The 24,861-nt window shown below is 38.3% G+C and overlaps 1 protein-coding gene across 26 annotated transcripts in view; it reads right to left on the bottom strand.

The window, feature by feature from the left end:
* The window catches only part of CCDC7 (coiled-coil domain containing 7), a 287,188-nt gene that overhangs the window by 151,477 nt on the left and 110,850 nt on the right, over positions 1-24,861 (bottom strand). For 23 of the 26 annotated variants that reach the window (XM_029236341.1, XM_029236344.1, XM_029236348.1 and 20 more), the window contains 4 exons: positions 21,447-21,692; positions 20,566-20,638; positions 6,754-6,864; positions 1,458-1,568 (listed from right to left, as the gene is read on the bottom strand). In XM_029236341.1, the coding sequence (XP_029092174.1) occupies positions 1,458-1,568; positions 6,754-6,864; positions 20,566-20,638; positions 21,447-21,692 (541 nt within the window). Of the gene's footprint in view, positions 1-1,457; positions 1,569-6,753; positions 6,865-20,565; positions 20,639-21,446; positions 21,704-24,861 lie in introns of those variants that run through there. The other 3 variants (XM_029236325.1, XM_029236328.1, XM_029236347.1) reach the window with 3 other exon arrangements.

Here is a 24,861-nt window from a genome sequence, read left to right as displayed (position 1 = left end):
ATTGGGAGATTGGGATTGACATATATACACTATTGATACTATGTATAAAATAGACAACTAATGAGAACCTACTGTATAGTACAGGGAACGCTACTAAATGCACTGTGGTGACCTAAATGAGAAGGAAATCCAAAAAGGAGGGGATATATGTATACATATAGCTGAGTCACTTTTCTGTAGAGTAGAAACTAATACAACATTGTAAAGCAACTATACTCCAATAAAAATTAATTAAAAAAAAACACTGCTGAAAGAAATTAAAGAAGAGACAAATAAATGAAAAAACATCCCATGTTCCTGGATTTGAAAACTTAATATAGTTAAGGTCTCAGTACTACCCAAAGCAATCTACAGATTCAGTGTAATCCCTATAAAAATCCAAGTGCATTTTTTGCAGAAGAAGTAGAAAAACGCATGCTAAAATTTATACAGGATCTCAAAGGATCCCAAATAGCCAAAACATCTTGAAAAAGAATAACAAATTTATACGTCTAGCATTTACTAATTTCAAAACTTATTACAAAGCACAGGTAATCAAAATAGTGTGGTAGGGGCATAAAGACAGACATACAGACCAATGGAATAGATTAAAGAGCTTAGACCCTCACATGTATAGTTGATGACCTTTAATAAGGGTGTCAAGACCAATCAATGGGGAAAGAACAGTGTCTCCAAGAAATAGGTGAATAAACTGATATCTACATGTAAAACAATAAAGTTGGATGTTTACCTTACATCATACACAAAAATTAATTCAAAATGGGTTAAAGACTGAAACTTAAGACCTAAAACTATAAAATTTCTTGAAGAAAACATATGGAAAAATCTCATGATGTTGAATTTGACCATTCCCTTTGGTCCCTGTGATCCACATCTCCTGTTTGAGTTACAGGTCTCAGCACCTCTTTGTGCACCAACTATGAACTATGACTAAAGGACACTGCCACAGACAGGTCAGTTAACTGCTCAACTTATGGACCCAAATCTCCTGGAGAGAGCTCAGAAGTGTACACCCTTTAAGAGTCAGTTGATGGTCTGTTATTGAATCATACTGAGTACATAACCCAAGGCCTTAAAATAATCTTAGTACTAGAAATCTCAATCAAAAGGTATCAATACTTTTGTTTCTGTTCTCTAATTATCTTAGGGTATTAACACTTTAGGTCAAAGTAGAAATTTTCTAAGAAATATATGCCCAGGACTTCCCTGCTGGTCCTGTGGTTAAGACTCTGCACTTCTACTGCAGGGGGCGCGGGTTTGATACCTGGTTGGGGAACTAAGAGCCCACATGCCATGCAGTGAGGCCAAAAAATTAAAAATAAATAAATTGACTTAAGTTAAAAAATAAAATAAAATAAAATACATGCCCAAATACATATCCATGAACCAAACAGAAAAGCTCATTTGATGAGTTTAATTTAAAATATTTAAAAATTTTCTATAATTACTATACTTACTAGTGTGTCCTTCCCTTCTGAGATTTCTTCCTTTCTTTACTTGCTGTTGGATTTTTGACACTGAATCTTGATTCTCATGCATAAGCTTCTTATCTGGTACTTTATCATGAGCTTCAAAAAGAGATACATTCACTCCACTTAAATGGGAAAACAGATTTATTGTGAAATCTCTAATTTCAAATTTATAATAATTATGCAGCAGCATCTTCTCTCATTTTTATAAAGTTTTAAGTAAATTGCCACAATGCTAGATCCACATGAAAATTGCGAGATCATTTTTGATAGATGTACGTTGAAACGGTCTCAGTGTTTCATAAACATTCCTAGGCATCAAATATGTTTTATATTAGTCTCTAGTTTTCTTGTGTTATTTATACTTTAGGTAAATACATATTTATAGGCCAAACAATGAAAACGTGTACATACTACCACATGTAAAATAGATAGCTAGTGGGAAGCAGCCGCACAGCACAGGGAGATCAGCTTAGTGCTTTGTGACCACCTAGAGGGGTGGGATAGGGAGGGTGGGAGGGAGACACAAGAGGGAGGAGATACGGGGATATATGTATATGTATAGCTGATTCACTTTGTTATAAAGCAGAAACTAACACACCATTGTAAAGCAATTATACTCCAATAATGATGTTAAAAAAAACACAAACCTATGTTGACTTCTTAAAAAAAAAAAAGAAAATGTGTAAGTACAAGTTTTTCATTACAGTATTATGTGTAATTGCAAAATAGCTAAAAGCAACAAAATATATAAGCATAGAAGATTGGTTGAATAAATTAAAGTATATATTATAAACTACGGTGAAGTATAAATTATGGTATATGATGTAGTATAACAAGTGTACCTACTACTGTAAAAGAAATGCAAAAGGTCTCTATAAAACGAATTGGAGGGATTTCTAGGAGGCAACAATAAATGAAAAAAAAAACTGAAATAAAGAATATCTAGGGCTTCCCTGGTGGCACAGTGGATGAGAGCCCGCCTGCTGATAAAGGGGGCACAGGTTCGTGCCCCGGTCCGGGAAGATCCCACATGCCGCGGAGTGGCTGGACCCGTGAGCCATGGCCGCTGAGCCTGCGCGTCCGGAGCCTGTGCTCCGCAACGGGAGAGGCCACAACAGTGAGAGGCCCGCGTACCACACACACAAAAAAGAAACCTTTTCTGTAAAAGACTTGGTAGAGTGGGATGCAAAAAAAAAAAAAAAAATCACAAAAAATTTAGGTTTTTTCCCTAGTATCAGCTAAGTGACTGAAACAATTTTAGAAGCATTATAGGATGGAGTGAATATATAAATGTGTTGATGTTGCTCAAAGTCAGGATTCTCACTGTGGAAGGACATCCACATATAAAATGAAGACAGGCAAAAACAAGCCCTAGGGGTATTAACTGGAATTGAAGGTGCCTGTAAGAACTCATAATTTCTAAATATGCCTATGTATGTGTATATGCATATATATGTTCACTTTTATGTGTATGTAGGTATAGGTACGTATGAATGTGTGTGTGCGTGTGTGTGTGTGTGTGTGTGTGTGTGTGTGTATACATACACTGAGGTTCCAACTGCAAGTCAAAACCCTGTATATGATCTTTCAGCCCCATAAGCAATTACAAACCTACCTGGCAGTTCTTATAGGGAAAAGCTTCCAACCCCACACTGACTTGATGTATACACTGCAGGCACTAGAAGTAGCTGCAGTCAGGCTGACCCTTAACCTCCACTTCTAGATGACCATGATCTTACATTTATCTGCATTCTGGCCTAGGAACCTCCATTCAGAGGTTCAGATGTACTGAACCTGTACTGTTCAGATGCCTCTACCTACACCACCTTAAAGATAGACCTGGAAGACACTGTTCTCAGTCTGATTCGGTGTAAAGCACTTATCTGCTCCAAACTCTGCCTCCTCATCCTTCCCCTGGGCCCAGTGTCCTTAAAACAGCAGGAGCCTTTTGTTTGGGGCAGTGAGATGTTGCCCCCACTCTCTCCTGTCTATAATGATACACCTGACCCTTGCCTAGTGCTGTTCTGTGGGGAAAATGGAAGACTGGTAGAGCTTCAGCCCTCTTCTGTTTAGATTCTTGCTTATACTATCAGAGTAAGTGAAAAAAGGCAGAATTTTACTTTGTTTAGTTTGTTATCTTAATTGGCCAACTTGACAACCGGCAGCTCTCTAGCTCTCTGAGAAACTGGTACAGTGAGCAAAGTGATCAATATAATGCTGTAGATCCTACAAATGCTGTAGATCCTACACACTTTTAGGAGGTGTGAGAGATTTGGGCCACCCTTGGACTTTGCAAATGGATCAACTGCAAGAGTGTGAGGATCCAATGGGACACTTAGCCTGTGAGCCTCAGAAAGTGCTGGTGGAGGCCACAGAGCACTCTTAGAAAGTTCTCACAAATTGTTAAATAAGACTTTCAGTTTGAAGGGAACATTGGACCTTCACTTTAGCCTCCAAACTCTGGTCAAGTTCCACTGATGAGTCAAATTAGAGATCTAACAGAGGGACTCTTAAGAGAGCTAAGGAAACAATTCCCTAGCTAATGGCTATGGTTCTCCAGAGACAGACCTAAAAGTCATCAGAGACCCTGAAAGCTGAGTTATACTCTATGACTATTGTTAGTTCTAAGTCCTGACACCGAGACTCATGCCTTTAATATAAAAGAATGTATAGGACTTTGGAAACACTTTGCCCAGTGACCTGGAGAGAACTTAAGACTTGGGTCTTACCAGACTCAGATTTCTAAGTTCACTTTTGTGAATCCTATTGGTTATCAAGCTCAATCAAATTTCCTCATAAGTTGTGTCAGTCAGTTGTGACACAGTCAGATCCTAATTGGCAAATTTTCAGGCATGCAGAAATTGCTGCCCAGAAAGAAAAAGTGATGTAAAAATGGTAATAATGCTCCCTCTACTGGATGTTATGGGCAATGACCTTACCTAAAAATCTATGGGCCTGATTACCATACAGTGGGGTCTGAAAGCAGTAAATTAATTCTCTCCACCAAGGTACTCATTGTTAGATGATGGGCCATGAGGACCCAGCATGTAGCCCCACAACAGTCCACTTTGTGGTGGCCACTATGAATAATGCGAGTGCTATTCTCGCTACCTTTATCAGTGAATTCTGAGATGGATCAAAGAACTCCACATACACTGACCCTGATCACAGCTTTCAAAAATAAAAAACAAGGGCTTCCCTGGTGGCGCAGTGGCTGAGAGTCCGCCTGCTGATGCAGGGGACATGGGTTCGTGCCCCGGTTCGGGAAGATCCCACATGCCGTGGAGCGGCTGGACCCGTGAGCCATGGCCGCTGAGCCTGCGCGTCTGGAGCCTGTGCTCCGCAACGGGAGAGGCCACAACAGTGAGAGGCCCGCATACCACACAAAAAAAATAAAAATAAATAAAAAACAAGATAGGGTTATACCAAGGTTCCTACATCCCCAGTGAAGATATATGAGGGCCTATTCCAGTACAAATTGCAGGCAGGCGAGAATTACATTTCTTGGGCCTTTTGGATGGCGGTACACTGATAACTGTAATCCCCACAAGCCCTGGCACCAGGATGAGGGGAAAACAGATAATGCTGTCTGGTTTGGGGCCACCACCACAAAGAGAAACCTTTTCCAGGCCACACTACCGTACAGTGCATTGTTATGGCCTCTACTACTGAATATATTGTCGGTATAGATGTATTATTTACGTGACCCACCACTCGCATCCACTCTCATGTTGTGACGGGATTTGCTGCAGTTAGGATATTTTAATGGGGCAGGTGGAAGATCCTGAGCGACCCAACGACCAGAACCTAGTGCCCGTATCTACCAAAAACAATACTAACTCCCTGGGTGTAAAAAATAAATAACTGCCCTTGTTGCTGAGCTTAAAGAAGCCAACAAATTCCACAGACTATTTCTCCATTTAACAGGCCTGTGCACAAAACGTCAGGTGCCTACAGACTAAGTAATTAAGGCTGCACAGAGTGTTAGTACCAACCTGGCACTGTGACTGTCACAGAAGCTATTGCCCAAGGTGAAGGAACTTGGTATACAGCAACCAACAACTTGAACTCTCTTTTCAGCATCCTTCTTCATGCAAATGACCAGGATCAGTTCACCCTTATGTAGAATTAATTGAAATATGCCACTAATGTCCTTCCACAGGGCTCCCTAAATTCCCCATCTGCCTATCTTCAATGGATAGAGCATGACTTAGAAAAAGTCCCACTCACAGAGGGAATAATAGCTTTCTACTATATTGATGACATCCTTCTGGTGGGCCCAGGCAAAGGCACCATCCCACAGGACTGCACACCCCGTTGATCCATATGTGGCAACATGGCTGGGTCATTAATATAGACAAGGACTTAGTATCCAAGTGAAATTCCAGGGTAGCAGATAAAAATCCTACTCTAGAGGAGATGTTTGCATATCTTTTGGCCCTCCCTTCCCCAAATTATAAAAAAAAAAAAAAAGTCTGAATATTGATGGGACTCTCTGACTACTAACACATTTGCATTCTGCCCACAGGGGTTTGATGGCACATATCTGTGGGGTTAGCATAAAGGCTATTACCTCTGAGTGGAGACCCAACCAACAGGATGCTCTGGAGGACTTCCATCAGGCCATTCAAGCTGCCTTCCCTCGGACCCACCTGATCCCCATTTGGTTTTTAAGTTACTGACCTCTTTTCACCCATCGAAGCCTATAGCAAAAAGACACTGACATAGGTGAGAGGCACCCACTGATCTTTTGGAGCACAAATTTCCCAGGTTGGCTGAAAGGTACACAGCCTTAGTGAGACAACTATTGACCTATTATTGCCCTTAATGGACACTGAGAATGAAATAGTCTTATGATCAGAAATTCCAACCAAATTGTATCAATAATTTCAGTTTTGCTCTCTAGTTGTCTTAGGGTATTCATACTTTAAATCAACATGTATGGCTTCCCTGGTGGCGCAGTGGTTGAGAGTCCGCCTGCCGATGCAGGGGACACGGGTTCGTGCCCTGGTCCGGGAAGATCCCACATGCCGCAGAGCAACTGGGCCCGTGAGCCATGGCCGCTGAGCCTGCGCGTCGGGAGCCTGTGCTCCGCGAGCCTGTGCTCCGCAACGGGAGAGGCCACAACAGTGAGAGGCCCGCGTACCGCAGGAAAAAAAAAAAAAATCAACATGTAAAATTTCTGCAAAACATATGCTGAGATATTATCTTCAGGAAGCAAAGATCTTCTGATGAGTTTAATTTAAAATAATATGAAGTTATTCATAATTATTGTACTTACTAGAGAGTCTTTCCCTTTTGAAAGTTCTTTGTTTCTTTACTTGTGTTTGGCTTTTTGACACTGAATCCTGATGGTTAAGCATAAGCTTTTCATCTGATGCTTCATCATAACCTACATCAAGAAATGCATTTAGCCCATTGAATAGAAAATATATATCTATTGTGAAATACCTAAACTTCAACTTTATACAAGTGTACAGCAGAACTTTCTTTCATTTTGATAAAGTTAAAAATAAATTACCATAATGCTAGGTATGACATGAAAATTGTGAGAAAAGTTTTAATGAGTGTTTTGAATATATTTCTATTAGTCTCTAGTTTTCTTCGGTTACTTATACTTTAGGTTACAATCATAGGCCAAACAATGAAGGCACATATGCACAAGGTTACTTATCAGAGCATCATTTGTAATTGCATAATATTCAAAACCAGATAAATATTCACAGACTATTGCTTGAATAACCTAAGAAATATACTATAAACTATAAATATACAGCTGTAAAAATGAATGAAAAAGTTTTCTAGAAACTGACATGAAAGAATTTCCAAGAAAGAATGTTAAGTGAAAAATAAAAGTGAAAAAGCAGATATCTAGCATATTACCTCTGAGGTAAGAAAGAAGGGGAAGGGGGAAAATTAAGAAAAATAGAGACACTTACATTTACAAAATGAAATACAGAAATAATAAACCAGAAAACGATATAATAGATGGTTACTTGCAACAGAAGGGGTCCAAACTGGGGAATGTAGAGGAAGGGATTCAGGAAAAGATGATCTCTCTCTCTCTCTCTCTCTCTCTCCATCCCTCCCTCTCCCTCTCCCTCTCCCTCGGTCTCTTTTGAAAGTAGGTTGATATTCTATATATTCCAAAAAATTATATTAACAAGAATATGACGAGTACACTAAACAGGAAAGCAACTTAAGAAATAAATCAACTGAACTTAAATTAAAAAGGCACTAATCCAACTAACTCATGAATACAGTACTACACTCTCAATCTTGGGTAAGAGAAATAAAATCATGAAATATTTTACATGGTTTATTTTTCTAATGATATAAGCTAATCAGTCAGTTCTAAAACATTTTTAGAGTTTTACAGGATTGAGCAAACAAGTAAATAGGCTGATGTTGTGCGAAGTCAGGATTTACACTATGAAAGAAGGGACATGCACACAGAAGTGGAAGAAGGCAAGAACAAGCCTTGAGGGGACAGATTAGAATTGAAAGTATCTGTAAGAAACTCCTAATTTCTAAATATGTCTATGTATATATGCATGCACATACACACATGTGTGTGTTTGTAGGTATATGTATGTATGAATATGTATATGTATGTGTGTATAAATATATATATACACATACAGACACACACGTGTATTTGTATTTTCTAGTCTGACTGCTCAATGTACCTCAAAGCTACCCCAGTACCAATGGGCACAAGTAGTTTTCAGATCTTGGTTTCTAATAACATTTCCCATTAAAAAAAATCACGGCTCCTAGGAAAAAGAGCTGATTCCAGCTATGAGACAGGAAATGTGCAAGACAGGAAATGTGCAAGACAGCATGGGACATCTTGTCATACTAAACTAAACAGTAGGGAATTTCTCAATGACTACTCATACTAGGGTCATGTCATAAAGCCATAGTAATTATCTTGGATAAATTCCTACTTGCTAATGCTAGGATAATCTTAGAACTAAAAAAAGAAGAATAGTATGAGTTATAAAATCATACAAAGTAATTTAATTAGAAGTTTAAAAGAAGAGAGTGCCAAGGGCACAGTCCACTATTCACCAGTTAGAATTAGAATTCATGATTTCTGTCTACTCTGATTTCAGGAGAATGATTGCTCTGGGATTTGAAGAAGCATTAGAAGCCTGTCAATAACACAGTACTATTGTTATCAGTGTTGTTATTGTTCTGTAAAAAGCTGAATTTTTTAAAAGGGAAGGAACTACGTTGCATTCCATCAGAAACTTGTGAAAATGTCTGTCCGGGACCACTTTAAGTTCTCGAGTTTATGTCTTAATTATCAAAATGATTCTTTGAAGCACAAAATATTATTCCTTCATCTGTACATGAGAAAACTGAGGGACAGAGAAGGTAATTAGTTTAACCAAAGTTATATGATTAATAACTGGCTGAGCTTGAATTCATACCCAAGAAGTTCAGCTCCAGAGCCTGAGCTCTAAACTACTACTTTTACTTCTTCCAGTAAATACAAGAAATACAAAAAGAATATAACTATAGAAAATAGAAGATATTTTAAAATTATAAGACAATATTTTATATATCTTTGTATCAAAAGTGATATAAGTCTAGACAAAGTAAATAACATTCTCACAAAATATATTACCAAATATATTTAATGAAATACAAAAAAACTTGAATAGACTAATATCCTCAGGGGAAAATACTGAAAATCTACTGCTAAAAATGTCATAAGGCTAAAGAGTTTTAGGGGAAATGTCTATGAAACCATCAAGGATTACAGAATATCTATGCTATATAACCTATAAAAAATTTAGAAAAAGACACATTTTTCTCCATTTCATTTTACAATGCTAACAGTACCCTGATGCCCAAACTAAAGAAGAACAGAACAAAAAATCGGCCATATCATTTATGATTGTATCATTGCAAACTGTATAAATTGAGATAGGTGAGATTATGTTGAAGTAACAAACAACTGTAAAATTCCAGTGGCTTAAATACAAGGATCTATTTCCTGTCCCTACTCCATGTTCATTAAAGTTTACCTAGAGGTTCTGCTCAACATTATCACTTTGGAACTAGGGCTGATATAAATCTTACTATCTGCAACATTCCTATAGCCACAGCAGCAAAGGAAAAGAGAGAATGAAGGGAAGCACACACTGGCCCCTAATGCTTCCACACATGACCAATTCATGCTAAACTGACCTAAGGAAATCACATGGCCACATTGAAGTTAAGAAGTCAAGACGGTGACATCAGGAAGATGGCAGAACAGAAAACCCTAGACTCTCCTCCCCATGGAGATACCAATTCAACAACAATACAAGGACCAATTCTCTTTGTGAGAAATGCAGAGACCAGGTGAGAGGTTCCTGCAGAATGGGTCGAAGATGAACCAGCAACACAGAAGCCAGAAGGTAAATTTGTGACGCCCTCTAGCAATAATTCTTCCTCCTATCTCAGCACCACTAATCAGGAGGAAAATGTCAGCTCCTAGCTTGCCCCTGGGAAGTGAAGAAAAGGACTAAAACATGTGTCCAAAGCTCAGACTTTTTGGGGGGCTACTGTGGGACTGGTTTCTGTCTGGCTTGAATCTCAACACTGAAAGGAAAGGGCCCAAGGTTGGGAGCTGCTGAGAACAAAGGTGATAATATGAGCTAGTATACACTCAATGAGTATACTCAATATGAGCTAGTATACAAGCAGGCAACCCCCCCCCCCAATCCCAGCTTCTTCCTGGGGAGGGTAAGAATTGGAACATTCACCCACATTTCAGCTTTTCAGGGGGATGCCTGAGGCCCTAGCTTCTGTATTGCCTGTCTTGATGTACTAATGGGACCCAGAATATTCTAGTTGTTTAGGGACCACTAAGAACAAAGATGACAGTTTAGACTAGTATGCACTCAAAAGTCAAAGCTCCTCTCCCCAGCTCAGAACAATGCATTTGAGAAACAGTTTCAAGATTCTCCCTGGGGAAGGAAGGAGAAGACTCAAATATATGTCCAATGTTCAGACTTTTCAAAGAACTATGCCAAGGGACTGTTATCTGTCTTGTATGTCTCAGAGCACTGACCAGCCTCCACATACACTACAAGCCTGGGGACTGCTGAAAACAAAACCAACAAACAAGAGTTGGGTGGTAGGCTACTGCTCCACAGGGTCTGCAGAACAGCAGAGAGATACCAGAGGGAGCAAGAGATCATGGACTCCTGTAAAAAAGAGAACCCCTTCTAATTAAGAATTTACATACACAAGTCCAGGGAAGACACATCAACACAATAGGTGTGACAGGTCTCCAGAACCTCTAGCCTGGCTGATTGGAGAAGGTTTTCCTCCATATGAATCCAGTCTGTACAGAGGTGGTAGATTTTTCACATGTGCAGACATTAACACATAGTGTCAAGGAGCAAGAAGAAAGAAACATGGCCCAATAAAAGGCTCCAGAAACTTATCTTAAAGAAATGTATGTATATGAATTACCTGACAAAGATTTCAAAATGCCCATCATAAAAACTCTTAACTACCTCAGTAAAATGTTGCAAGAACAAAATGAGTATTTTAACAAAGAGAGAGAAAATACTTTAAAAAACACCACACAAATTTTGGAGCTAAAAAATACAATAACTGAAATTTAAAATTCAGTAGAGGGGTTCAATACGAGATTTGATAAAACAGAAGAAAGAATCAGCAAACTTGAAGACAGGTCATTTGAAATTATCCTATCATAGAAAGAAAAAAGATAAAAATGAAAAAGTAAAGAACTGAAAGGACAAATGGTACATTATAAAACAAACCAGTATACACATTACAGAGTCTCAGAAGAAGACAGAAAGGGAAAGAAAGTTTATTTGAAAATAATCGCTTAAAACTCCCCAAATCTGGGAGATAAAATTGATACCCCGTTTGAAGAAACCTAAATGTCTCCAAAAAGGAAACCTAAAGAAGTTCACACCAAGGTACATTATAATCGAAGCATCAGAAGTCTAAAACAAAGAGAGAATTTTGAAATCAGTAAGAGAAAAGTGACTTCTCACATACAAGGAACCCCTACAATACTACCAACAGATTACTCAGCAGAAACCCTGAAGACAACAAAGGAGTGGGATGATATATTAAAAGTGCTGAAAGAAAAAAAAATCCTGCCAACTAATAATACTCTATCCAGCAAAACAATTCTTAAAAAACAAAGCAAAAATAAAGACTTTCCCAGATAAACAAAAGCTTGAGAGCTTATCACCACTAGACCTGCCCTATAAGGAATACCAGAGAGAGTCGTTCAAACTGAAATTAATGGAATCTAAACAGAAACACAAAAGTATACAAAACACAGACTATAAAAACATGTTAATAAATACAAAATATAAAAAAGATATAATTTGTGACAACAAGAACATTAAAAGGAGAGTAAAACAGTAGAGTTATTGTGTGAAATTGAAATCAAATTGTTGTCAATATAAAATAGACTGTTATAACTATAGAATGCTTTATGTAAGCCCTATAGTAACCACAAAGAAAAGATCTATAGAAGATATGTAGGAAAAAATAAGAAAGTAATGAAAATGAAAATTTAAAAAAAATCAATAGAACAAAAAGGAAAGAGCAAGAGAGGAAAACAGAGACAGAAAGCTAAAAAGAGACCCAAAAAATTAACAAAATGATCAGAGTAAATCTTTCCCTATCAATAATGACTTTAAATAAAAATACACTCCCCAGTCAAAAGATACCTATTTTTGACACACACACACACACACACACACACACACACACACACACACACAGAAAGATACCAATTTTTAAAAATTGAATCAATTTTTTTAAAGACCCATCTATATGCTATCTATAAGAAAATAACTTTATGTTTAAAGACATAAACAGGCTGAAAGTGAAGTAATGAAAAAGATATTCCATAAAAATGCTAACTGAGAGAAAGAGTGACAAAACTTGTATCAGACAAAACAGACTTTAAAACAAAAACTATCAAAAGATACAAAGAAGGACATCATATAATAGTAAAAGGGCCAATTCATCAAGAAGATATAACACTTATAAATATATGTGCACCCAATATCAGAACCTCCAAACATATGAAGCAAACATTGACAATTAAAATCCACAACAGTGGATTTCAATACCCATTTTCAACAATGGATAGAACATCCAAACAAAATATCAATAAGAAAACAGAGGAGTGATATCATCAAAATGGCAAAATAAGACTCTTCTACCCTCTTCTCCCCAAAGGACACTAAGTTTTACAATTACCCACAGATGAAAGTGTCTTTGTGGAAGTCTGGGAGTATAGCAGAGAAGTTCCAGCACAGTGTTGGAGCAACTACAACAACAAAAATCCAAGATTTGATGCAAAAAAGAGGATAAGAAGACTAGTTTCTCTTTAACCACATCACTCCAAGGAAGCAAAGCTCAGTTCCAAGAGAGACTTTCTTGGCCTATGATTTCTCCCATGGGAGAAAGTGAGAGCATGTGAGTGAGTGACGGGCTTTCCCAGCTCTTCAGGATGCTGCCAAAGAGCCCAACTTCTTTCTTACCCTATCCAGAAAGGTGAGGTTTACTGAAAAACTAGAAGGTAGGGAGGTGCTTGGAGAACAGCATCCAGGACTCTTGGAGGCATCAGAGGGATGTTAATCCTACTAACCACTTTGTGGAATCATCAGGAAGCCCATCCACAAGCCACTGGGAAAGCCTCACCTGTGGATACCCTCAAGTTGCCGTGGGCACCATCAACACTAAGTGTACCTCACACACAGACACACACACACACCACATGGCTGGATCACTTTGTGTACACTCAGTGGGAGCAAGATTGAGCCTTTGTAGATAGTGAGCATGTTCAGAAAGCTTCCTCAATTCTGCCATATTGGGAGGAAGCACATAAAATTTTATCATTCAGCACCACTCTGGGGAAAGTAAACAAATGGGAGGGTGTCAGCACATAGCCTGGCTTTGTAGGACTGAGAGAAGGCATATAATCTTAAGAATTCCCCCTCCCTAAAAATGTGACAAGAAGTGTGGAGCAGGCACATCCCTAGAAAAAGCCTGAGAAAGCCCCAGAATACCAAGCAGATTGGACATATGAAGGTATGCCTCTCATTAAGCCAATAAGTAAAGACTGAAGGAGGTGCCTGCTTATTCAAATGCAAAGCCAGGAAAGCAAGATGCCAAGGTATATGAAAAATCAAGGAAACATGACGCTATCAAAGAAACAAATAATTCTCTAGTAACCAACCCCAAAGAAATTAATATCTACACTTAGCCTGAAAGATAATTCAAAAAAATGTTTAAGGAATCTCAGTGAGCCACAAGAAAACACAGACAGACAATCCAATAAAATCAGGAAAACAACACATGAACATAATAAGAAGTTTAACAGAGTGACAGAAAACATAGTAGAGAATCAAACAGAAATTCTGGAGCTGAAGAATACAATTAATGAAATGAAAGATGTAATAAAGAGCATCAACATCAGAATGGATCAAGCTAAAGAAAAAAAATCTGTGAAGTAGAAGATGGATTGTTTTAAATTATCCAGTAAAAGGAAAACAACAACAACAAAAGAATAAGAAAGAGTGAAGAAAGCCTACCTGAACTATGGTATACCATTAAAAGAATCTATGCCTTATTGGAATTTCAGGAGAAGAGTGGGAGAAAGGGTAGAAAGCTTATTTTAAAGTAATGGTTGAGAACTTCCCATCTGGAGAGAGATTTGGACATCCAGGTTCATGAGCTAATAAGTCACCCCAAAATTTCAACCCCAAATGATCATTTCTAAGACATTATCTAAATAATGTCTAAAATCAAAGACAAATAGAGAATTTTAAAGCCAGCAATAGAAAAAAAAATTCCTCATATACAAGGGAGTCCTCATAAGGCTATCTGTGGATTTCACAGCAGAAGCCTTGTGGGCCAGAAAGAAAAAAAAAACTTGCAACCAAGAATATTTTAACTGGTAAAGGTATCTGTCAAAACTGAAGGACAGACTGTCACAGACAAACAAAAGCTGAGGAAGTCAATCATCACTAGACTTGCATTATATTAGAAATGCTAAAAAAAAAGTTATTCAATGTGAAATGAAAGAATGCTAATTAGTAACACATGAACATATAATAACACTAATAAAGATACATATATAGGCAAACTCAGAAAACTCTAATACTGTAATATGGTGGTGTGTTAATCACTCAGCTCTAGTATGAAAGCTAAAGGACAAAATTATTAAAAATAAGTATAGTTATAATAATTTGATAATGGATACACAATACAAAAAGAGGTAAACTGTTACATCAAAAACATAAAATATTGGGGGGTAGTAGAAGGGTAGCATTTCTATATGTAATCAAAGCTAAGACATTATCAGCTTCAAAAGATTGTTATATCTGCAATATGTTTTATGTAAGCCTCGTGAAAATGACAAGCAAAATCCTACAGTTGATACATAAAAAATAAAGAAAAGGGAATCAAAGTGTACCACTACAGACAATCATTAATTCACAAAGGGAGGCAGCAAGAGAGGAAGAAAAGAACATGGGAAATACAAAATAACCAGAAAACAATACGACACATTAGCAAGTCCTTGCCTCTCAATAAATATTTTAAATGTAAATGAAATAAATTCACTAATCAAAATGTTCAAAGTGGCTGAGTGGATAAATAAAAAAATAAGATTCAACTACATGCTGCCTCCATGAGACTCACTTCATCTTTAAGGACACATAGGCTCAAAGTGAAAGATGAAGAAGACATTCTATGCAACATGGAAACCAAAAGGGAGCAGATATAGCTATACTCATATCAGACAAAATAGACTTTAACTCAAAAACTGTAACAAGAGACAAATAAGGTAATTATATGATGATAAAGGGGTCAATTCATCAAGAAAATAAAACAATAAATATAAATGCTCCCAACATCAGAGCACCTAAACATGTTAAGCAATACTAACAGATCTGAAGGGAAAAAAGAGAAAATAGTTCTGTTGAAGAAGGGGACTTCAACACATCACTTTCAACAATGGATAGATCATCTAGACAGAAAATCAATAAGGAAACATTGAATTTGAACTATACGTTAGACCAACGAGCTCTAACAGACATATACAAAACATTCCACCAATAGCAGCAGCAGAATATACATGCTTTTCAAGAACACACAGAACATTCTCCAGAGTAGATCATATGATAGGTAACAAAACAAATCTTAGCAAATTTAAGAACACTGAAATCATACCAAGTATATTTTCTGAACCCAATGGTTGCAGAAAAGAAATCAATAACAGGAGAAAAACTGGAAAATTCACAGGTAAGAGCAAATCAAACAATACACTCTCAAATAACCAGTGAGTCAAAGAACAAATGGAGATAAAATAAAAAATTATCTTGAAAAAAAGAAAATAAAAACAACATGCCAAAATTTATGGGATGCATCAAAAGCAGTTCTAAGAAGAAAGTTTAAAGCAATAAACATCTATATTTAGAAAAAAGATCTCAAACAACCTAACTTTACAAGTAAGTACTAGAAAAAGAAGAAAAAAATCCAAGCCCAAAGTTATCAGAAGAAAGGAAATAAATATCAAAGCAGAAATAGAGACTAGAAGAATAATACAAAAATCAATAAAGTAACAGCTGCTTTTTTTTAAGTTAAACAAAATTGAGAAACCTTTCAACAGAGAAATAATAAAACAAAGACTCAAGCAAATAAAAAATCAAAGAGGAGAAATTATAATGGACACCACAGAAATAAAAAGGATAAGAATACTATAAAAATTGTACATCACCATTGGATAATCAAGAAGAAACTGATAAATTACAAGAAACATACAGTCTATCAACACTGAATCATGGAAAAACACAAAATCTGAACAAACAAATTAATACTAAGGAGACTGAATCAGTAATAAAAACCTCCCATCAAAGAAAAACCCAGGGTTAGATGGTTTACTGGTGAATTCTATGAAACATTTAGAGAAGAATTAATACCAACGCTTCAAAAAGTTTTCCAAAAACTGAAGATGAGAAAACACTCCCTAATTCATTTTGTGAGGTCAGCATTACCCTGATACCAAAGCCAGATAAGAATACTACAAGAAAAGTTCTCAACAAATTGAGCATAGAAGGAACATCCCTCAACATAATAAAAGCTATATGACAAGCCCATATTAACATCATAGAAACCAAACTCACAGAAACCAAGAGTAAAATGGTGGTTACCATGGGCTTGTAAGTGGGGGAAATGGGAAGATATTGGCCAAAGGGTACACATTTCCAGGTATAAGATAAATAAGTTCCGAGGAGCTAATGTACAGCCTGGTGACTATAGTTAATGACAGTGTATTACATACTTGAAAGTTATTAAAAGAGTAGATCTTAAATGTTCTTACCACAAAAAATATTTCAGATGATTGATGTGTTAACTAACCTTATTGTGGCAATCATTTTGCAACATATGTGTGTATGATTACCATGTTTTATTCCTTAAACTTACAAAATGTTACATGTCAATTATATCTCAATAAAGCTGGGGGGTGTAAGAGGGTGAAAATAAAGGAAACAGAAGTCTTATATGTTAATCATACCTGAATAACAAATAAATAAATTAAAGAAAATCAGTCAAGAAAATAAACAATAGGAAGCCAGTCTGTAAAGAGAAGGAGAGGAAATAGTTTTTTCAAATATGCGGATAGCAACACAGGTGTTGAGCAACAACAAGAAACAGGGAAATATGACCCCAAAAAAGGAACAAAAAAAGTCTCTGGAAAACAACTCTATAAAGTTGTTGAGGATTTCAACACCGCTATAGTCCAACAAACGTACATACATTTCACCCAGCAGCAGAATACACATTATTCTTAAGTACACACAGAACCATCTCTAGGATAGATTACATGTTAGGTCAAAAACAAGTCTTAACAAATCTAAGAAGACTAAAATCTTCAAGTATATTTTCCTACCACAGTGGAATGACACCACAAATTAATAGCAAAGGGAGGTCCCTGGTGGTCCAGTGATTAAGATTCAGTGCTCCCAATGCAGGGGGCCTGGGTTCAATCCCTGGTCAGGGAACTGGATCTCGCAGGCTGCAACTAAGAGCCCGCATGCCATGACGAAAATCCCACATGCCGCAACGAACATCCTGTGAACCGCAACTAAAAGATCCTGCATGCTGCAACTAAAAAGATCCCACATGCCGCAACTAAAAAGATCCCACATGCCACAACGAAGATCTTGCACACAGCAAAAGATCTTGCATGCCACAACTAAGACACAGGGCAGCCAAATAAATAAATAAATATTAAAAAGACAGAAATTAATAGCAAAAAAATTGGAGAATTCACAAAGATGTGGAATCTAAATACACACTTTTAAACAACCAGTGAATCAAAAACAAGCCAAAAGGGAAAGTAGAACAAACCCACACATATATGGTCAATTAATTTACGACAAAGGAACCAAGAATATACAATGGGAAAAGGACAGTCTCTTCAATAAATGATGCTGGGAAAACTGGAAAGCCATGTGCAAAAGAATGAAATTGACTACCATCTTACACCATACACAATTAACTCAAAACTTGATGTAAGACCTAAAATGATAAAACTCCTAGAAGAAAACATAGGCAGTAAGCTCCTTGACATTGGTCTTGGAAATGATTTTTGGGGTTTGACAATAAAACCAAAGGCAAAAAAAGCAAATATAAACAAGTAGGACTACGTCAAACTGGAATGATCTGGCAAAGCAAAAATCCAACAACAAAACAAAAGGGCAACCTATCAAATGAGAGAAAATATTTGCAAATCATGTATCTGATAAGGGGTTAATATATAATATATGTGAAAAACTCATACAACTCAATAGCAAAACAACAAAAACTAATCTGATTAAAAAATGGGCAGAGGATCTGAATAGATATTTTTCCTAAAAAGATATAAAGATGGCCAAAAGGTACATGAAAAGAGTCTCAACATCACTAATCACTAGAGAAATGCAAATCAAAACCACAACATAATGTACAGCATGATGACTATAATTAAAATACTGTATTGAATATTTGAAAGTTTGCTAAGAGAGTAGATCTTTAAAGTCCTCACCACAAGAAAATATGTTTTGTAACTATGCATGGTGATGGATGTTAACTAGACATATTGTGGTGATCATTTCACAATATACACAAATATCAAATCATTATGTTGCTAAAGACCTAAATGTAAGACTGGATACTATTTATAAAACTCCTAGAGGAAAACATGGGCAGAACACTCTTTGACATAAATTGCATCAATATTTTTCTGGATCTGTCTTCTACAGTAATGGAAATAAAAGCAAAAATAAACAAATGGGACCTAATTAAATTTGAAAGTCTCTGCACAGTAAAGGAAACCATAAACCAAATGAAGACACAACCTACAGGATGGGAGAAAATATTTGCAAACGATGCAAGCAACACAGGATTAATTTCCAAAATATATGAACAGCTCATATAGCTTAATATCAAAAAACCAAACAAGCTAATCAAAAAAGGGCAGAAGACCTAAATAGACATTTCTTCAAAGAAGTTATACAGATGGCCATCACACACAGAAAAAGATATTCAACACTGTTAATTACTAGAGAAATGCAAATCAAAACTACAATGAGGTATCATGTCACATCAGTCAAAGTGGCCATCATCAAAAAGTCTACAAATAATAAATGCTGGAGAGGGTGTGGAGAAAAGGGAACCCTCCTACACTGTTGGTGGGAATGTAAACTGGTAAAGCCACTATAGAGAACAGTCTGGAGGACCCTTCAAAAACTAAAAATAGAGTTACCATATGATCTAGCAATCACACTCCTGGGCATATATCTGGAAAGGACAAAACTCTAATTCAAAAAGATACATGGACCCCAATGTTCACACCAGCACTATTTACAACAGCCAAGACATGGAAGCAACCTAAATGTCCATCGACAGAATGGATAAAGAGATGGTGTGTATATATGTATGCACACACACACACACACAATGGAATATTAGTCATAAAAAAAGAATGAAATAATGCCATTTGTAGCAACATGGATGGACCTACAGATTATCATACTAAGTGAAGTAAGTCAGACAGAGAAAGACAAATATCATATGATCTTACTTATTTGTGTAATCTTTTAAAATGATACAAATGAACTTATTTATAAAACAGAAACAGATTCACAGACATGGAAAACAAACTTATGGTTAACAAAGAGAAGAGGCAGGGAGAGATAAATTTGGAATTTGGGATTAGTAGATACACATTACTATATATAAAATAGATAAAAAAGGGCTAACTGGGCTTCCTTGGTGGTGCAGTGGTTGACAGTCCGCCTGCCGATGCAGGGGACACGGGTTCATGCCCCGGTCCGGCAAGATCCCACATGCCACGGAGCGGCTGGGCCCGTGAGCCATGGCTGCTGAGCCTGCACATCCGGAGCCTGTGCTCCGCAACGGGAGAGGCCACAACAGTGAGAGGCCCGTGTACTGCCAAAAACAAGGGCTAACCGTATAGCACAAGGAACTATGTTCAATATCTTATAATAACCTATAATGGAAAAGAATCTGAAAAAGGATATATGTGTGGGGCTTCCCTGGTGGCGCAGTGGTTGAGAATCCGCCTGCCAATGCGGGGACACGGGTTCGAGCCCTGGTCTGGGAAGATGCCACATGCTGCGAAGCAACTAAGCCCATGTGCCACAACTACTGAACTGTGCTCTAGAGCCTGTGAGCCACAACTACTGAGCTCGCGTGCTGCAACTACTGAAGCCCACACGTCAAGAGCCTGTGCTCCACAACAAGGGAAGCCACCATGATAAGAAACCCGCACACTGCAATGAGAAGCCCGTGCACCACAATGAAGAGCAGCCCCCACTCACCGCAACTAAAGAAAGCCTGTGCACAGCAATGAAGACCCAACACAGTCAAAAATAAATAAATAAAATAGATTAAAAAAGAAAAGAATATATGTGTGTGTTATAATGTTACTTATTATTAAATTACATTTAGTAATTTACTTATAATATGGGAACACACAATCATTAACATTTTTATCTTACAAAACAGAAAATCTTTTTACCTTGAAATTCTCTTGCTTCTTCGTAAGTTTGTTTTTTAATCTTACTTCGTAAATTCTCTTCTAAAATATCAGCCTTAATTACAAAAGTTAAAATAAGTAATTAAAAATTATACATCTTAGAACTCTAATTACCTTCTTTGATATCTACAATGTCATTACAGCAACATTTTACTTTTCATTATTTCCTGAATGTATCAAATTTAAAAATGAGAACAATTAATGGATCTGAGAGACATTTGGGAACACTTAATGGTGTGGAGGGACCCACCAAGCAATATTGTGATTCTTCCTCATAAATAATTCCAAATACATCATGTTAATAATTTTTTATTATGATTCTAGTTTAGATTTATATTTTCACCTGATTCAATCTCTAAACTCAAATGGCTTTAAAAAATTATTTTTATAAGGCCACTTTAATAACTTCCATGATAAAAAAATTGTGAATATATGTTAAATATGTACAGCAATTTGATCATTTCCCTTTTTCCCCAAATTTTAAAATAAGAATTTTCTAGGGCTTCCCTGATGGCGCAGTGGTTGAGAGTCCACCTGCCGATGCAGGGGACACGGGTTTGTGCCCCGGTCCGGGAAGATCCCACATGCCGCAGAGCGGCTGGGCCTGTGGGCCATGGCTGCTAAGCCTGTGCGTCCGGAGCCTGTGCTCCGCAACGGGAGAGGCCACAACAGTGAGAGGCCCGCGTACCTCAAAAAAAAAAAAAAAAAAAATCCTAAATATAAAACAGGTTGTATCAAAAGACAAACTTTTTATTCCACTTAAATAAGAAAATATTGATGTTTTTAATTAACATTTATTCAAAATATTGAAGGAGTATAGCAATTAAAATAAGTAGCTTTCAAGTTATTTTACTGTATCTTACCTTTGAGATGTCAGTAGCCAGAGTCTTCATTTTGACAACAGGGGGTGAAATGAATGATGCTGTCGCTGTTTCATTCCCTTGAAGCAATGCTCCAACAGACTGTGAATTTTGAATTTCTTTGCTCAATAATATTCTTGTAAGTGATTTATCATGGGTCTTTGATGAAAGTAGATGGGACAGATCTTCATCAGTTAAAATTTCATTTGAAGTGTTTAAAAAAGGTGATCCATCTTGAGACTTGAGGATCTGTGAAAGATCTGAAATAGCAGGGCTAGCCCTTTCCTTCTCTGAGCTTTAGAATTACGAAACATCTGCTATTAGATTATATGAACAACATTTATTTATAACTAAAGAATCATTTTCATAATCTATAAGAATAGTAAATAAGCAATTATAATTATTCAGTAATAGTAATACAATGTGAAATTGATGCTAGATAACAAGCTAAGGATAATATATCTCCTGGGTTTTAAAAGGCACACAGAGGCTCAGCTTGGCCAAGATGGCAGAGTAGGACACCCTGAGCTCACCTCCTCTAATGGGCACACTAAAATGACAACTATTTACAGAGCTACCATTGATGAGAAAAACTGGATGATTAGCAGAAAAGATCTTCTACTAAAGATACAAAGAAGGAACCACAACAAGACAGGTCAGAGGGGTGGAATCACAGTACAGTCAAGATCCACAGCCCCAAGTGAGTAACCCACAAGGGGAGGATAATTACAATGGCAGAGGTTATCCCTGAGAAACAGGAGGTCCAAGCCCCACACTGGGCTTCCCAGCCCAGGAGTCCTACGCCAAGAAGACAAGCCCCCAGAATATATGGCTTTGATGGTCAATGGGGCTTACTTTCGGGAAAGTCACAAGGCTATGGGAAATAGAGACTCTACTCTTAAAGGGCACAAACACCATCTCACGTGGTCCAGGAGTCATGGTAGAAGCAATAATTTGAAAGGAGCCTGAGTCAGACCCACCTGCTGATCTTGGAGAGCCTACCAGAAAGTCAGGAGGAAACTGGAGCTCACCATGGGGGACACATCAAATGGTGTCAGCCATTTTGGGGAGCTCTTTCTACCACATGGACACTGGTAGAACAAATGTCACTTTGGAATACTCCCTCTAGCTTATTAGCACTGGGACCCAGCCCTGGCCACCAGTCTGTCAGAACTGGAACCAAGGTTCTCAGGCCAAGTAACTAGCCAGGCAGGGACATACCCACTAGCTGCCTTAAGATGCCCCGAGCCCACAGCCACCCTGGGACATAGCCCTATCCACCAGCAGGCAGACACCAGCCCTGGGACCCCCTGGGCCCCAGCCCCACCCACTAGCAGATGAACACCAGGTATTAGCCACCTCAGGCCCATCAGCCAGCTGCCCAGACAACTGGCTCCACCCACCACCAGACTGAAACAAGCTTCAGGACATCCCAGACCTTACAGCTAGCTATGTCATGAACCAGCCCTGCCCATCAGCAGTCTGACACCACTTCCGGTACCCCTAGGTCCAACAGCCAGAGACACCAGGACCTACCAGTGGCCTACCAGTGGGTCAGAACTAGGTCCAGGATGTGGATTCACATACTGGTGGGTGGGCACCAGCCCTGGGACCCCTTGAGCCCTGACCCACACCACCAGTGGGCAAATGCCAGCCCAGGATCATCACAACCCTGCAGCCTACCTTATCAGGATTCAGCTGCCCACCAGGAGGCCAGCACCTGTGCTGCAACCCCCTGGGCCCTGGACCTACTCACCAGCAGGCCAACACCAGCACTGGGACACCATGGGCTCCGTAGTCAGTGGCTCTGGGATCTAGCCCAACCTACCAGTGAGTAAACACCAGCTTTGGGACTCCCAGGGACCTACAGCCAGAGACCCAGGACTTACCCAAGATTCAGCTCTGCCCACCAGTGAGCCAGCACTAGCCCTAGGACACCTTGGGCCCCAGCCCTGCCTATCAGCACACTGACACCAGCTCCAGGACCCCAAGACCTGGTGCCATCCACTAACAGGCCAACACCAGTTATGAGATACTTTGGACCCCTCAGCCAGCCCTGTCAGGAACCAGCCCCACGTGGCAGCAGGCTGACACTAGATCTGGGAATACCAGCCCAGCAAACACCCACCCCAGAACACAGCTCTGCCCACCAGTGGGCCAGGACTAGCCCTAAAAGCCCCCAGGGTTCCACAGCCAGCTACCTCATGACACAGCCCTGTCAACCAATGGCTGAGAGCCTCCACACATGGCAAGGCCTGGCAACCAACCAGACCAGGGCCCAGCCACACCTAGGAGACTACTCATGGTAGTCAGCCTGCCCACATAGGGGTCACTCCTAGAACAGACAGCTCTGGTGACCAGAGCGGAGTGTGCTGCTGGGACGCATAGGACGTCTCCTACAAAAGGCTCCTTCTCCAAGATACACAGAAAGAAAAACAGAAAACTAGGCAACATGAGGCAACAGAGGAACATGTTCCAAACGAAGGAACAAGATAAAGTCCCAGAGAAAGAACTAAGTTAAATGGAAATAGGCAATCTACCCAACAAAAAGTTCAAGGTAATAATCATGAAAATAATCAAACAACTTGGGAGAAGAATGAACACAGTGAGAAGCTTAACAGTTAGAAGATAAAAAGAAGAACCAAATAGAGCTGAAAAATACAATACCTAAAATGAAAAATACACTACAAGGAATCAATAGGAGATTAAATGATACAGAGAAATGGAACAGTGAGCTGGAAAAGGAATAATGAAAAGAAAAAAGAATAAAAAAGAAATTAAGACAGTTTAAAAGACCTCTGAGACAACATCAAGTCTATTAACATTGGCATTAGAGGCATCCCTGAAGGAGAAGAGAGAAAAAGGGGCAGAGGACATAATTGAAGACATAATAGCTGAAAACTTCCCTAGCCTGGGAAAGGAAATGCACACCAAGGTCCAGGAAGCACAGAGAGTCCCAAACACAATCATCCCAAAGAGGACCATACCAAGACACACTGTAATTAAAATGAGAAAATATAAGATGAAGAGAGAATATTAAAAGCAAGGGAAAAGCAACAAGTTAGGTACAAGGCAACTTCTGTAAGTCTATCAGCTAACTTTTCAGCAGAAACTCTATAGGCCAGATGGGAGTGGCATGGTATATTTTAAATGATGAAAGGGAAAACCTACAACAAGAAATGCTCTACCCCACAAGGTTTTCTTTCAGATTTGATGGATAGAGCAAAAGTTTTACAACCAGGTAAAAGCAAAGAGTTCAGCATCACCAAACTAGCATTATGAGAAATGTTAAGGGAACTTCTCCATGTGAAAAAGGAAAGACAACAACTAGAAACATAAAAAGTACAAAAGGAAAAAGCTCATTGATAAAAGCAAATATACAGTAAAGGTAGTAAATCAACCACACACAAAGTTAGCA

Source organism: Monodon monoceros, unplaced genomic scaffold (genome assembly GCF_005190385.1).
Source record: "Monodon monoceros isolate NGI ecotype Baffin Bay Population unplaced genomic scaffold, NGI_Narwhal_1 Super_Scaffold_21, whole genome shotgun sequence".
Classification (NCBI taxonomy): Eukaryota; Metazoa; Chordata; class Mammalia; order Artiodactyla; family Monodontidae; genus Monodon; species Monodon monoceros.
This window is presented reverse-complemented; position numbering and strand designations above follow the sequence as displayed.